At 40.1% G+C, this 17,032-nt stretch overlaps 1 protein-coding gene across 8 annotated transcripts in view; it reads right to left on the minus strand.

Annotated features, from left to right (window-relative positions):
- XIAP (X-linked inhibitor of apoptosis) overlaps nt 1-17,032 on the minus strand; it is a 60,648-nt gene that overhangs the window by 6,149 nt on the left and 37,467 nt on the right. For 5 of the 8 annotated variants that reach the window (XM_075132533.1, XM_075132530.1, XM_075132532.1 and 2 more), the window contains exons 4-8: nt 15,711-15,789; nt 13,332-13,365; nt 11,321-11,524; nt 2,600-2,794; nt 2,206-2,457 (exon numbers count right to left, since the gene is read on the minus strand). In XM_075132533.1, the coding sequence (XP_074988634.1) occupies nt 2,206-2,457; nt 2,600-2,794; nt 11,321-11,524; nt 13,332-13,365; nt 15,711-15,789 (764 nt within the window). Of the gene's footprint in view, nt 1-2,205; nt 2,458-2,599; nt 2,795-5,050; nt 9,176-11,320; nt 11,525-13,331; nt 13,366-15,710; nt 15,790-17,032 lie in introns of those variants that run through there. The other 3 variants (XM_075132534.1, XM_048863821.2, XM_075132535.1) reach the window with 3 other exon arrangements.

The raw sequence follows: 17,032 nt of genomic DNA on the forward strand, positions 1-17,032 counted from the left end.
GTCTGCCACAGGGTCTTTATGTTATTTTGAACAGTCTTGATCAAAGGCAGAGCTACCCATGATGGGCCTTCAGGAGTAAGAATGTCCACCATGGGGTCCTCAGCCTCGACCACCTCCCCTGCTTGCAACCCCATGTTGCAAGCAATCCGCCTAAGGAGATCCTGATGTGCCCTATGGTCATCCTGTGTCTGAGTCGCCTAAGCCACGACCTGAGCCTGAGGGGGCAGTTGGGACAGAGTGGCCTCGGATCCCCGAGGCGTGGGCCTATCCCTGGGAGAGTGGTGCAGCCTGTGTTCTGAGGCTACCAATCTTGACCCCCTTGAAAAGGTGCCCTGGGCCTGATGGTAAGCCCGGGGGTTCTAAAAGGGCCACTGTGGCACTATGGGGCTGCCACTATGGTTGCCAAGTCAGCGGCACTTTCCTTTGTCACCTCTCGGACCAATGTTAACTGACCCTCGAGTAGTACAAGACGGCATCAGACTCTGAGGAAGCGGAGCCTGATTGCGATGGCCACAGTGGCGGCGAAGGCCCATGCACCGACGATCATTGCTGCGATGGGGGGGGGGGGGGGACCGGTGCCAGGACAACCTCGCTGGGGACCAGTACCTGGGATCTGGCGACGGAGACCAGTAACGAGTGTCTGGTGCTGACGATCGAGGACGAAGGCCTGGTGCCGGTCCTCTGTCGTCGCTGCGGGTCAGTGCTGGTCCTCTGTTGATGCCAGAGATCGGTGCCGGTCCAGCCTCACTGCTGGGGAGAGGGAGCGTCGCCGGTGCCAGAGGTGCTTTCATGGGGCTTGGTGCCGGGGAGCGATGCCGCAGCAAAGGTGACTGAGCGCGGTGCCAGGTATGGTGCCGAGCCGGGGACTGTGAGCGCTGCATCATAGTGGGCTTGCTTCTAGACGTACCAGTCTTATAGACACTGGAGGCTTGTCTCTGAGAACTGGGGGCTGTGCCACTATATCTCAATCAGGTCTCTGGCGGCTTCAAAAGTGTCCAGAGTAGAGGGTGGCTCTAACACCTCCACCTGGCACTGCCCTGCTAGAGAGTCGCTACATGCCAGACTCAACAGTCCCCTCTGAGGCACCGAAGTCAACAGCACCGACTTGTGCTCACTTGGTGCTCGGTCCTTTCTGGGGTGCACCCATGCATCCCCTGACGCTCCCGCAGCTTTTGGGGCCGGTGAGCGCCCCCTTTCACCCTTCTTGTGTCGCTTGTGAAGCGACGGGGAAATTGAGTGGTGCCGGGCCGCTATTCCTGGCTGCAGTGCCAGGGAGCATCTCTTGTGCTAGAGTCCTTCCTTGGCACTGTGCCACATACGGATGCCGGAGCACTACGTACAGACACATTCTGTGCCGGATCCTGACAAGCCGCAGCCGACTCTGGGCGGAGAGCAATTCCATTTAAAGTTGTTTTAGGCAGAAATCACATTCTTTCTTGGTTCTTGGCCAAAAAGCCCTGCAGATTTTGCACCTCTCCGTTTGGTGCGCCTCCCCCAGACACTTTAAGCAAGAGTCATGGGGTATCACTGATGGGCATAGGCTTATTGCAAGCACTGCAGGGCTTAAAGCCTTGGGCTCGTGGCATGCCCCAGAGCCCAAGGGGTGGGGGGGTTAGGGATTGGGGAAGATCCCGCTCTAAACTGTCTATACAACTATGTACTAAATTAACTATAACACTAACTTGAAACTTGAATGACTAACAGGAGAACGTTAAGGGAGCACTTGCTGAGCAAGTGAGCACTGTTCCGACAGTAAGAAGAAGCTGAAGGGGGCGCAGGTCAGCAGGGTCATATATTGAGTGCCATGAAGGCGCCACTCCAGGGAGCTCCACAGCTGACCCGACAGGAGCTGCTAAGAGAAAGCTTTCTGAGGACCGTGCACAAATGCACACCTGATTAGAACTGACGTGAAAAAGCACCCGAAGAAGAATCATACTTTGCGAACAGGGCCTATTAGTTAGCAATTCAAAATTGAAGTCTAGTGAAAGAAAATAGCTTCCCTGCCTAAGCAGTCAAGGCATTTAGCACCCTTACTAGTGGGTGTTGTCTTGGGATGCTCTAGCCTAGATCTCAGTGGTTGCTTGTACCACCAGGAAGTTGGGTGCTGGGTGTGTAAACGGAAAATCCACTTCCTTGGCTGGTACATAACGCCTCCAAGTCCTTTTTAGAGCAGTGGTGCAGGAAGCAGGAGTATGCCAAACTAACCTGGCTGGTTACATAATGGCCCCGTTGACAGGAAGGGCCACCCAAACAGGAACAGAACGCTGCAGAATGTCCAGGAGCCCGTGCTGAGTATCCTGTCCCTCCTTGGGTTGGATGTGGAGCTCTGGTCTTGGCTCCTGAGATACTGCTTGTGGTCATCAGGTGGGGATGGCAAAGACGGGGCAACCACCTCATCTGGTGAGAATAAATCCATCAGAATCATCAGATCTGGCTCAATTCCTTCTCCCTTGTAGTCTGATGGAGACAGCAAGGGTGGGTAGGATGAATGCATGGTCCAGAGAGTCTAGCACAGGGATAATCCCACTATGAAGGGTCAAATGGTGGAGGGGGACTCCATGGCATTGGGTACCATTTGTCCCTTGATTAGTCATATCACCTGGGCTAGCCTCCCTGTGTTGAGGAGATGCTCCGTCTGGAGCCTCTAACTTGGCAGAGGAGAAGGTAGGGTCCAGTTCAACTGTTGGAGCTGTTGGTACTGGCGGACAAATACTATATCTGGGTGGACTGGGGCATATTCCTGTCTCCTCAAGTTTTCTCTCTGGAGTTGTGATGTCTCTGAGTAGGGTCAGACCTGAAAGAGAGGAGATTGTGTATACTAGAATTTTAAATATTTAGAAATATTCATAATATTTTACAAGAAAACACTGGAAATACACGTTCAGGTTAGGTGTACCTTATCCACAATTACTTAAGAAATACCTGTGAAAAGTTTCATTGCTATAATAGCAGTGAACAGTTCTGCCCTAACTCAATGGAAGCTACCATTCCCAGGAATTAGGATGAGAGCGAGACTCATTCTGCAGAAATAAGTGGGAGAAAGCACCAGACTTTGAATATTAAATATTTCAAATAGATTGTTAAATGTAAACAGCTGTGTAAATGAATGTATTGGCAGTTGGGGGCCAGAAAGCATCTGTGGTCCTCCCACCAATGCCCTTCCCCAAATATCTGTGCTCCTTCAGACTTACTTGCATCCTTCATTCCTGTTATTTCCCTAAATGCTTAGCACTGGTCTCCAAAGAATTTTGCTGCGTATTTCAATGACACTCTGAAAATCACAGTAATTTTAAAAAATAATCTCCTTAATTCAATCAGTCACAATTTGATGGCTGTTAATTACATTCTCACATTTAGTTTAAATGCAGCACTGATTACAATTTTTAAAATTGCACCTATAGAGCCAGCTCTCTTGCAATCTTACTAACAAATTTAGGTTTTTAACCCTTTATTGTCCCTCACAATTACATTTTGAAACATTGACTGTTGCAAAAATTAATGATTCTTCAAAATAAAAACATCTCAAATAGCTTAGAGACCCACTGTGCCTTTCAATAGTTAACCTTAGCATGAGTTTAAAATGAGATTCTTCTGCATTTAATGTATCTGAATAATATTTCAGTAATTCACTTGCTTTACATTTCAGAATTTTAAAAAGATTGTAAGGCAGTAGATATTAAAAGCCACTGTCATTCCAACCTGCTCTCAAACATAGTTCACATACTGTGTAATCCAAATATGTCCCCTTGCTGGGATTTGGATAAACTAACAGAAAACTTAACAATTTTGATAACATTCAGCTCAAACCATCTCCCCAGACTTGGCTGGTCTTAAGGTTCTTCCTTCTGTACTATTCATAGATTTGATCCCCTATCTAGAGAGCCCTTTCTGCATGCTTTACGTTTTATGCCAAACAACCTGCTTCAGTAGAACACATTTTACAAAAAAACTAATGCGGTCTTGGGATGCATCAGGAGAGGTATTTCCATAAGGGATAAGGAGGTTTTAGTACTGTTATACAACGTACTGGTGAGACCTCACCTGGAATACTGTGTGCAGTTCATGGTTTTGGTAATTAAATATTCATGGTAAATAGGCCTAATGGCCTGTGATGGGATGTTAGATGGGGTGGGATCTGAGTTACCCAGGAAAGAATTTTCTGTAGTATCTGGCTGGTGAATCTTGCCCATATGCTCAGGGGTTAGCTGATCGCCATATTTGGGGTTGGGAAGGAATTTTCCTCCAGGGCAGACTGGAAGAAGCCCTGGAGGTTTTTCGCATTCCTCTGTAGCATGGGGCACGGGTCACTTGCTGGAGGATTCTCTGCTCCTTGAAGTCTTTAAACCACAATTTGAGGACTTCAATAGCTCAGACATAGGTGAGAGGTTTTTCGCAGGAGTGGGTGGGTGAAATTCTGTGGCCTGCGTTGTGCAGGAGGTCAGACTAGATGATCATAATGGTCCCTTCTGACCTTAGTATCTATGAATCTTAAATGAGTGAGCTGTTTTGAACAAAAGCTAACAGCCTATTTGCAAACACTTATTTTTCTTCATTGCAACTTAAACATAATGGGAAAAAATTTTCAAAGGCACAAATGGGAGTTTAGTGTTGAACCCCCAGTGACTTTCAACAGGAGTTGGGTACCTAGCTGCCCATTGCACCTCTGATCATCTCCCATGATAGAGAAATGTCTATAAATATTTAAATTACTAAACAAACTTTCTGCAAAAATAGGCAATAAAAATGGTAAATTGAAACCTAAATAATCATGTGAAAAAACAAAAACAAAAAAACCCCCCAACCATAAAATCCAGTTTTCCAGAAGCAGTTTAGTGATTAAACTGGACCCTGAATTCCTTAAAAGTTGTCATCTACTTCAGTGGGCCAAACTCTAGTCTCCTCACTCAGAAAAAGTCTCATGAGCGTCAACAGGACTAGTACAAGTAAGGTAAGTAGGATCTAACTGTATATGGACAATGAATACTGTGGTTCTTATTTGCAGTGTTGTTGTAGCCGTGCTGCTCCCACATTATTAGGGAGACAAGATAGGTGAGGTAATCTCTTTTATTCGACCAACGTCTGTTGGTGAAAGAGACAAGCTTTTGAGCTACACAGAATTCTTCTTCAGGTCGATTATATTCTTCTTAGTCATTATATTTATATTTACCATGTTTATTAAAATTAATTAGCAACATCCTGTTATATTACATATACAAAGCGAAGAAATTACAAATAATGCCATCTTATGATTGCTCTTTACATGTAAAATCAAAGACTAACAAACAATTTAAATTTGCTTAATCTATTTAAAATTAATTATAAAGTCAGACTAGAATCACAAAACAGTTCTGTGAATATTTTACACAGAACTAATTAAAAAAAATAATCTCATGAAATATAGTCCAATGGACTGAAATTTAACAAAGTTTTAACAAAATGAAAAATCATATTCAGTATTAAGCATCATTAATCAACGTTCCACATCAAATACATCATTCTGTTCAAAAGATTGAAATATATCAACATGTGCGAATACAGTCCATTCATTTTCACAAATTTGGAGATTACACTGTTCAAGAGAGGCATCACCACCTAAGTCTTACTTAAATCCAAAATTCAGATTTTTACAACAAGATGAAAAAAGGGGAGGACAAGAAGACTTAATATCAACTGAAATGTTACGAACTCAAACAGATATCTTGAGAGCCAGAAAGGGAAACTGACTAGAAGCAAAAATGAAATTTTATAAAATGATTTACTGTCAAATTGAGCAAAATACATAAAATAAAACTGTATAAATAGACACATGTAAGTTTAAACTTTTTGTTAAGAAAGCTGAAGGAACAGAAAAAGATAATTTTATGCTGGTGCTATCCCATTATATACCCATGATAAAATCTTAACCCTAACCACAAAATATATATATTTTCTGTTTAATTTTTAAGATGAGACAACACAGTTAGTGTTCTGAAAACAAAGTATATGAAGTCTATTAGTGTCTGTTGATGTATACAGTGAATCTTTAAAAAGAAAGAAAAAAAAGAGGAACATATTTAAATACAGAAACTAAGACTGACAATCATGAAGTAAACAGGGAACATGCAATCTTGGACAGATTTTCCACATTAAAACAGGAACACCCAGCATTGACATTGATTTGATAAACTAAGACTTCTGTCTGAATTATGTCACGACCTAAATTGCAAAAATAAGGGCATTATGCCATTTTCAATTATACGTTGTGCCTTTGTGAAACCAAAAGCAGAATATTAATTTATATATGTAAATAAATAGGGCAATTTCTAAATTTACAAGTAGTACATACAAGCACTATACTGGGCCTAATTCTGCAAACACTTATGCACGTGCATAATTTTACTCACATGAGGAGTCCCACTGAAGCGAAGCTTTGGAAGGGAAGGACTCAGCAATGAGGTCAATGGAAATATGCACATACAAAACTTTACTCATGTGAGTAAGTGTTTGCTGCATCATACCCATTGTCTTAAATTATATATGCTATATCTTGCCCCCTTTTACCAGTTTATATCCAAAAATTGGATTGTTAGAAGAATACATTTTTAAATAAGAATTATTAAAATATATTTTACTTTGAAAGCAGAGACAACAGATCATCCGATTACATCCTGGGAATATATCAAATCTTGAATATATACAAATGGGATGATAAAAATGGGTTTGGAAATGAATGTTTTGATTATCTAGAAATTCCAAATAATGTCATACCTGAACTATAATTCTGTAACTGGAATTTGTTAGCCACAGGATCCTAAAACATGCCAAATTCTCATCCAAGTACAACAGAAATTAACAAATTTTAAGTACAAATGGCTTTAATGTCCTGAGGCACTTAGGGCCAGCAGGTTTCATTCTCCAGCTATCTGAACAGTTCTCCTACTGTTGGCAGTTCAACCAAAGCTCTCAGGACTTGGGGAAAAACTCCAGATTAAATACAACAGTTTTTCAAACAAATGATTTTGTAAAACCCTGAAAAGCAAGTTTATCTAGTAACTCCAATCAGAAAGAAAAGAGTAATACTTTGAAAATTTCTCTCTCTCCAAAAAAACCGTTGCAAAGGTTCTTCAGACTGGAAGCAGATGCTGAAGTCTTACCTTCCAAAACTTAAGTAGCAGCATACTACATTAGAGCATTTTAAATTACCACCCACAGCGGAGGGGGGAAGCCCTGCATAAGATATTGTGTTCTCTTAGGAGATCTGTTAAGATCATTAATTGTAATTGCTCTTTATTTTTCACATTTGTAATTGCAATAAATCCCTCCCCAAAATGTGATCATGCAAGATGCTGAGAATCCTCAATTTATTCAGATAATAAATGTGAGTTGTTCAATGAGAACTCTCAGCACCTTACAAGATCAGACTCTGTGGCCAGGTCTATAGTTCTACTGGAAAACCTGGTAGAGAGAGAGCTCAAACAATGCCAGGAGAGTTATTACAGTATAAGGTCATCACAATACTGTTTTAGACAATGTCATTTGATACTATGTATAAGCAATGTTATTGAAAATCTTTCTTATATACAAGTTGACCGTGATTCTTCAAAGGACAATGTAAATGGTTTACAGTTTACATTCATTTTCAAGGAACTTCCTATGAGTTAATCTAGCAAAAAAAGTTCTGGACGACAACTCTTTATACAGTGTTTATATTGGTTTTGGCTTTTTGAAATAGGACCAAGCTTACTCCCTGTTTGGGAGGGGGTTATAGAAAGGACAGGCTACAACTGTGAGCCTGCAAGATGGGCGGGGGGTGGGGATACTTGTGTGATAGTTTAAGAATCCTTTTAGTTTTGGGGCTAGAAAAGATCAGCCTTAAGGCAGTCTGAGATAGAGAAATAAATGGACTTAGTGTAAGTTAAACATTGATGCTGGAATGTAACTCTGATATGTAAATGACAAGAATATAATTAGTTGAAATGAAAGGTAGAAGTGAAATTAGTCAATTTTTAAAATACATACTGTACTGGACTCGGGAAGACTAATGTATGCTTGGAAGGGGAAACTGTTTAAAAGAGAAGAGAAACATATGGATGATTTTTTTAATTTTTCTGTCATGTGAATAATTTTTAAATAATTTGTACGTTTTAGTGGTTTAGAAAAGGTCAGGGGATTTTAAAAGATGCCATTTTCCCTATAAGAAAAGTAATGTGTGTAACTGATTAATGTTTTACTGAGTTAGAAAGGGGCTTAACCCTGTTTAAGAGATTAGACAGTCACTAAAATAATCAACATAAAAACAAAACTACATAAACTTTTAGCTATTTATTTCTCTCACTAAAATGTCACCATTCCTGAACCCACAAACATCTGCCTTCTTCAACAGATGCTAAACTTTACTATTCTAGTTTTGAATAATATTAATCTTGCTAAAATTTTATTTAACAAAAACATGGCTGGATTTTTTTGTTTGTTTGTTTTATAGCTTATTACCCATATCCTTTCTGAAAACTTGGCAGAGTCAGAGGTAAAGAGTGAGATCAGATGACAAATTCCAACCTATAATGTTATTAGCAGCACAGCTTGTAGTCAGATCACTCAGTTTGCCCATGCTATTGTATACGAGTGAATAATATACTTAATTTATGCACTTTACAATAAATGAGAAAGGTGTGCATATTCAGACATATATAAAATATGAGAATGTCGTAGGGAAGAATTTCTTGTGTGTCACTTCAATTAAAGTGAAGGGACAAACTGGAGAGGAATAGAGGTTGCAGTTGAATGTGAGAGCTATAAGCACAAATTTAGCAGCTTCTGACTGTCAGTTCATGAGCTTTTAGGGCACTGACTAAAGCTTTGTTTTTATTATCCCAAAACTTTAGACTCTCCATAAATATATTTGTGTGCTACAGTGCTGAACATCCCAACTGTTTGTTATTGCATTACAGTGATTTTAAACAATGTAACAGCAAACATTTGCACGAACAGCACTGTACATATGACTAATACATAAATATTTTCTGTCTTTTTGTAATAACCATACAACACACAGGGCATTTATCAACTGCTTCAGCACATTCTTTACAAGCAACCAGATGGCCGCAGGGAATAAAAGCTACTGAGATGTCTTTAGCCATACAAATTTTACACATCTTTTCCTCCTGTAAACGTCTTAACTTCTCTTCAGTACTCAGATCTGAGGAAAAGGGAAACACACGGAACAAGTTAACATACTTAATAAAAGTAGCTAATCTCTTAAACTACCTTCCCCATACAAACTAAGTTTTCTTGGTATGACAGGAATAAATCATCCCCTAAACAAGAAAAAAACATGTTAGAGACTACAAACCCTACAATCTGTACTCTCCTCCTCATCATTCCACATGGTGGGAGAGAGATTATGCTCCCCACAGTGGAGAAAGATGGGAGTTTAACCCTCTCTATATACAGATCTAGAACTATCTGCAGAAGCTTTTCACATGGGCTTCCCATTGGCAGCTGCCTGCAAACACTTGTCAGGAAAGAGAAAGACACTCATTACGTAGAGGGGGCCCATCAGCATTGCCGACCGGATAAATTGCCATGAACTGTAGGTCATCATATCATAACACAAAAGAGCCAGATTCCTAGCCATATTGTGTTCATTTTATAACCCCTTTGTCTCAGTGAACTGGCACAAACTCAGTGGATCAGAGCAGAGGAAAGTCTCTGCATAGGGGGAATCCTCCATGACACAGGACTGGCATTTTGGTTTCTACACCACTCTGCTTCTGCCTGATAATTAGAGTCTATGGTTGGGATGCTGCTATTACTTGACTGATTCCCAGCTTGGGCCATGGGCACCAGTCCTCAGTCAGAGCAGCCATCAGGCCTCCTTAAAGTCACCGTTGCTCTCCTTTCTCCCAGACACCAAGCTAGCCTAAAATGTCTAAGTCTTTAAATGTAGGTGCATATATGTATGTATTCATACCTTACAATATGTGCCTAGAGTTGTAGAAAAAATATTATATTCTGTTGTGTTATTTGAGAAATATTAGTAAGACTACATTGTAATGCTATGCATAGGGAGCAGAATGGGGAATAGGGAACTCCAGTTCACAAAAGGAAAGAATACAGAGTGCTGAAAAAAGCTAACATATCACATTGACACCTCCCCTGCTCCCCCGAAAATTTAAATAGGAAAAAAGGTGTCATGTGTTGTGTAAAATATTTCCTAAGTAGAATTTTTTATTCAACTAAAGATAGGCAGAGAAAATTGTTTTTATTTGGTTTTGTTATAGGCACCAAAGAGTAACTGTTTTAAGAGTTAATTTAAAAAGTTGTACTGCCAAAAGGATTAACTATACATGCTATTTTAGTTCTGTATTATAAAACTGTGTGCTACTTGGAAAAAAAAAACTGCTTTTGTCTGGAATGCTGTCCCCATGCTTGGGAGAAGCTCCCCATAATGTCCGCAAAACTAATGCATTATCCTTAATGCAAAATGCTCCTTAAAACTCTTTTGTTGTGATGCCTACAAAAAAACCTGACAGCATCTAGGCCACTCGTGCACTAATATAACAGTGTAACATGCTGACCACTATTGTCTCATTGTTTCCTCCATCTGTTGTCTTATACTCAGATTGTAAGGTCTTTGGAACAGACCATATTTTTGTTCTGTGTTTGTACAGCACCTGGCACAGTGGGGTCTTGGGCCATGACCAAGGTTTGTAGGCTACAATACTTGTAAAAATATTTTATTAATTAACCTTTCAGAGTTTTATAACAGAAAGATTAGAGGAAACTAGAGGTTCTCTTTATTTTTGCCATTTATTTATCCTGGACATTTGACAGCACTTTGTGTATAGTCTATTTCGTAGTTCTCCTGTACAGTCGTTTCCCATCTACTATGAGAAATACTCACCCCAGCAGGAGAGGGAGGGGATGAAGACTTGACATATTTAAAAAAAAACAAGTGATAATAAAAGCACAAATATTGGCAAAGGAATTTGGGAGTAGGGATAGAATCTGAAACTACTTTTAATACATTTTTGAAAGTGGCTAGATTTCAGGTAGACAGCATCTCTAATACTATACATTATTGTAGCATCAGTGGTAGGCGGCTCTTTTTAACATAAAGCAGAATATTCTTAAATGCTGCTGGTTAAATAAAATGTAAATTTTTTTTTTGTTTGAAGTAGCTGTGTATATGATTACCCTATTGAATTCTCGAAAAATGACACATATTACATGCATTAATTTTGTGTTACGCAAAGATGGCAACGGAAATATACCAATAAGATATTTAATACAATCTGTTATAATCTTTTGCATCTATATCTTGTAATTTTAAAAAATTCACCTTTCGGTAGTGATCTCTCACTGGTTACTTCTTCTTGTACGTTTTCTTTTTGAGCATTTATTATATCTGAAACTAGAACTTCAACAGATGTGTAGTTTTCTCCATATGTCTGCAGTTTCTTCTCCATAATGTTCTTAATCTCAGACAAACTGAAACCCATACGCATGGCATCCTGTACCAACTGGTTTTGCAGGAGATCATCATCTTTAACAAACATTGAGGGAAAAATCAGTTTAACCAAGAGCAAATTAGAAATAGTCAGCAGTGTTCACTGAAATTTTTTAAAGAACTTTATAACACTTAACCAAAAGTTAGACAATTAAATTTCTGACTGCTGATTTATGCACTGTGAAATATAAATCAAACATCAAACAACTAGGACACCCCCCAGATTTCCTATATTCCCAACCCTTCCACTGGCCACCCTACTTATATTACAAAGACTCCTAGATTTTATCCATTCAGATCACTCTGTCAACGGAAATGTTCACTATATCTTTTTACACAGAATGTTTCCTCACGTAGCAGTAATCATAGATCTCACCACACTTGGATCCAAATTATCTTTATAATTTAGCTTAAATCCTTAAGTACAGGTAAAGGTTTGTTTAATATACTTTCTTTCAATTTATAAAAAATATAACCCACCGATACCCAGACTATAAGCAACTTGCCAATTTATTAAGGTTACAAAACCAAAATGCAGTACAATCAATAGTACTGTAATGTGTGCCTCCCTGTCTTATCAGATACACATATAACAGTAGGAAATTATTTTTCTACCATTATGCCTCCCCTTTCCTTCACAGTGGAATTCTTTGCTTAGGTTTATTCGCAAGGTATTCGCTATTTCCACTCATTTTGACTACATTTAAGGGTTACTCAGTTCCTTTTTCCTTGGCAAAACTGCTTGCAGTGAAACTAGAGCTCTCTCATATGTGAATATACTTAGAGACACTTATCCCCCAGAAAGAAAAGGAGTACTTGTGGCACCTTAGAGACCACAAGTACTCCTTTTCTTTTTGCGAATACAGACTAACACGGCTGCTACTCTGAAACCTGTCATTATCCCCCAGAATATTTTATAAATCTAAGTTGTTGTGGAATCACTGCGTATCAATGGTAGATATGTTTTCCTACCAACTAAATATTTTTAAGTAGCTGTAAGATAATCCTGCTGCTATACTCATCACTATTTTCTCACTTTTTTGTTTTATGTTTATAAGAAAGAGTGCTAGAACCTCTCATACAGATATGAGAGACAATTAGGCTCTTATTTAAGCCTTCCCAAGTATTTTTGTGACAGCATTTTCATTCAAGGAGAGACCCAAACACTTTCGGCATTCCCTGATATTCTTCCTATACTCTTAACATCTCAAAAAGAAAAGGAGGACTTGTGGCACCTTAGAGACTAACCAATTTATTTGACCATAAGCTTTTGTGAGCTACAGCTCACTTCATCGGATGCTGTAGCTCACGAAAGCTTATGCTCAAATAAATTGGTTAGTCTCTAAGGTGCCACAAGTCCTCCTTAACAACTTAGTAATTGTAAAGTGTACTTACTGGCCATAAAGATATAGAGGTGTAACTATACATTAAATTTACTTCTACTGTGGTCTACACCTTTTAACACACACACACAAACACCCCCCCGTATTTGGCCACTCGCAAAACACTAGGTTTTTTCCCCCTATCAAGGTTAGAATTTATTCATTGATTTTTTTACCTTCAGGTTAATGAAGTGATAAATTTACACTCTGGCTCCCAAATTACATTATCTGTTCAGCAGTTCATCCATATGTTGTGCTTATTATTTAAGTGTTTGGAAGGAAGGACGTAAAAGAAGAGCGTAATTTAATGAGTTAGCTTCCCTTTTCCTATATAAAGCATAGTAGGGTCACCTTCAAAATTAGCCATTTCTTTCATTCTCCCCACAAACATAAGCCACAACAACAGAACCTGGTGAGGAAGGCAAACTAAGGACACATAAATGTAACTGTTTTACTGATACCTATAAGTAGTGATGTCTTCTCAGAAGCTTCTATCTAAAACAGAAATATAAACTTAGATTAAGTCCCCTGCAACCAAAGAAAAATTTCTAAACAGCGGTAAGGAAAGGGTAAGAAAAAGGCTTTTGCTATTCATCATGCTGAGTGTGACACCATGACTCAGACGTGATTCAATAGGAATCCAGTCTTTTATTAGTCATCTCCTTCAACAGGATTGGAAACACTTAAATAATACCACCTAGTTCTTATACAGCACTTTTCATCAACCACTCTCAGAGCACTTTATAAAGGAGGTCACTGTCATAATCCCCACTTTACACATGAAGAAACTGAGGCACAGAAAGCAGAAGTAATTTGCCTAAGCAGCCAGTGGTGGTAGAACCAAACCATTCTGTCATAAACAATATGGACAAATCTCAAATCATCCTGTAATAAGCCATATGTATACGATCACTTCAACATTCATAAATGATCTTGAAAAAGGGGTCAACAGTGAGTTGGCAAAATTTGCAGAGAATATAAAATTACTCAAGATAGCTAAATCCAAAGCCGACTGTGAGGCGTCACGAAGGGATCTCACAAAACTAGGCAACAAAATGGCAGTGTTGATAAATGTGAAGTAATGCATATTGGAAAATATAATCCCAACTATACATACAGAACGATGGGGTCTAAATTAGCTGTAATCACTCAAGAAAAAGACTGTGGAGTCATTGTGGACAGTTCTCTAAAAACATTGGCTCAATGTGCAGCGGCAGTCAAAAAAGCTAACAATGTTAGGAACCATTAGAAAAGAGATAGCTAATAAGACAGTAAATATCATAATGCCACTACATAAATCCATGGTACACCCACACTTCTGAATATTGTGTGCAGTTTGTGTCACCCCATCTCAAAAAAGATATATTAGAATTGGAAAAGGTACAGAGAAGGGCAAAAAAAAACCAACAACAAAAAGATTAAGCATAAGGAACAGCTTCCATATGAGGCAAGATTAAGAAGAGAGGGACTATTCAGCTTGAAAAAGAGACAACCAAGGTGGGATATTATAGAGGTCCTTCACACCACTCACGATTTGATAGAAGCGAATAAGGAAGTGTTATTTACTCCTTCACATAACACAAGAACTAGGGGTCATGCAATGAAATTAATAGGTTGCAGGTTTAATACAAAGAAAAGGAAGTACTTCTTCATGCAACAGTCATCCCTGTAGAATCCATTGCCAGGTGATGTTGTGAAAGCCAAAAGTATAACTGAGTTCAAAAAAAAGATTAGAAAGTTCATGGAGAACGGGTCCATCAATGGCTATTCACCAAGATGGTGAGGAATGTAACACCATGCTTTGGGTGTTTGTGGCAGGGTGCTGCTGCAAACACACCTAATCAGCCCCTGCCACAATCAAGGGGGATAGATTGGGGCTGGATGAAAAGTTTTATGTCTGCTTTGCGATTGGCAACACCTGCTACACTGATAGGCAGGAGCTACAAAGGCTGGGAAGGAGCCAAAAGGAGGGAGGCAGCCAGAGAGAGAGGTCAGTCAGACAGGGAGGTGGTTACTGACCCAGCCTGTGGTAGGTGAGAAATCTTTAAGAATTGTATATAGTTGGACACTGGTGGTGGGAAAATGCTTATAGACTAAAGGACACGGGTGTTGCATAGAGCTGAAGTCTCCCTGGACATCCCTGCGTCCTGTGCCGCTTCCCGCAGCTCCCATTTGCCGGGAATGGCGAACTGCGGCCACTGGGAGCTGCAGGCAGCCATGCCTGTGGATGGTCAATGTAAACACTGTCTCACGGTCCACCAGCGGATTACCCTGACAGGCCGCAGGTTGCCCACCACTGATCTAAAGCTTGTACCGCTTCCAGCACAGGAGTGTTGCAGGATTTGAGGGGGTGGATTACCATACACCCAGGTCACGGGCTTTTTGTAGCTGGGGAAGGTTCCCAGAGGAGGGTCTGACGTGGCTCCGGGAGCAGCATCTGCAGGGGAAAAAGAAGTCCTGTCCCTTCCCAACCTGGGCTGGGCCCAGCAGCGAGAGCTCAGCACATGGTAGGAAGCCCCGGCTGGGGCAGCCCCAGCCCTGCCCCTTTCCTACAATAGCCAGATTTCATGGGGGAGATCAGATTTCAGAGTCTGTGATGCATGTTTTACAGCCATGAATTTGGAAGTGCCCTAATCATATTGCTACACTGTAATTGAATCCCTTCCGCTTCCTGTTGATGATCAAAGCAGGTTAAAAACTATATACTATCACTAGATATATTCTGTATTCACATGATAAATTGATTTCACAAAAAATGTGAAGTTATACAATGTTATCTGTAATTAAAAGTTATTTCTCTAGGGAAACTAAAACAGTAGATGGTAAAAAAGACAACTTACCATGGAATCCCTCGGTAAAGGCGTTAACTGAACACTGTTTACAAATTCTTGGCCCTTCTCTTGTAGCAGGTATTTGCATCTATAGTCACAAAAGATTTTAAATTACAAAAAGCATTGTACACATGGGAAAATAAACAAAGCTGAACACACAATTTTCAGAAGAATTTGGGTAATTCTGCATTTCAAAGAATATTTCTGCTCTTGAAGTTCTTTCTCTGAAAATGTAACTGGAATCATAGATGTCATTTAAACATTTTAAATAACATTCTGATAGCAAAAGGAAGTGAGCTTCATCAACAATGTTTATTTGTCATGGACTTTCAGCAATTGGAATCACAAAACTTTACATTCACTGGCCATGGTAGCCACAATCACTGGTTTATAAAAGAAAAACAAACTTTGCAAACAAGGAAATACAATATAACTTTTAAATATCAACTCTTTTTTAATCTTTTTGTAAGCAATGAACCACAGTCATGGACAAATAGACATTTTCCTTACCTGTTCTATCCCTCTTTTCAATATCTTTTATGCCACTCCAAGCACTTGGGTATAGCTCCTCTCTGCCAACTGACGGAGACAGTACAATGGATAATTCTCGATAATGAGAATTCTTGATAGACACAGAAAATTCTTGATAATGGTTTGCTGGCTCTGAAGAGTTTAGCTGACTTTCCAAAAGCAGTTAATATATGAATTACATCCCATAACTGAGATCTTGAAACTCAAACGTAAGAATAATTTACTCACCTTGTGCAGTAACAATGGTTCTTCGAGATGTATCCCCCTCTGGGTGCTCCACCGTAGGTATGCTTACGTCCTGGTGCTGCTGATTGGACAACTTCAGTAGCAGTGTCTATTAGGCCAGCACATACACGGTTTCTCCTCGTGGCTTGCCATGAGGCTAGTCAGAGTGCACGGCTAACCCCCTTAGTACCTTCTCTACCATAGAGACATTAACAAGAACTCCGAAGTAGGAGGAGGAGGGTGGGCTGTGGAGCACCCATAGGGACAGACCTCTCGAAGAACCATTGTTACTGCACAAGGTGAGTAACTTCCTCCTTCTTTATGTCCCTATGGGTACTTCACTGTAGGTGACTCCAGAACAGTATCCCTATTGGCGGGCTGGATTTTGGAGTTGGGTCAGTTACAGATGACAGTACTGTGGAGCCGAAGAGGGCATCGGAGGCAGTGTCCCCACTGATGGCATAACGTTCTACGAAGGTGTGGACAGCCAGCCATGTCATCACTCTACAGATCTCCAAGATAGGGACATTCTTAAAGAAGGCGACAGATGAGGAGATCGACCTCATGGAGAGTGT

This window comes from Caretta caretta, chromosome 9 (genome assembly GCF_965140235.1).
Source record: "Caretta caretta isolate rCarCar2 chromosome 9, rCarCar1.hap1, whole genome shotgun sequence".
Lineage (NCBI taxonomy): Eukaryota > Metazoa > Chordata > Testudines > Cheloniidae > Caretta > Caretta caretta.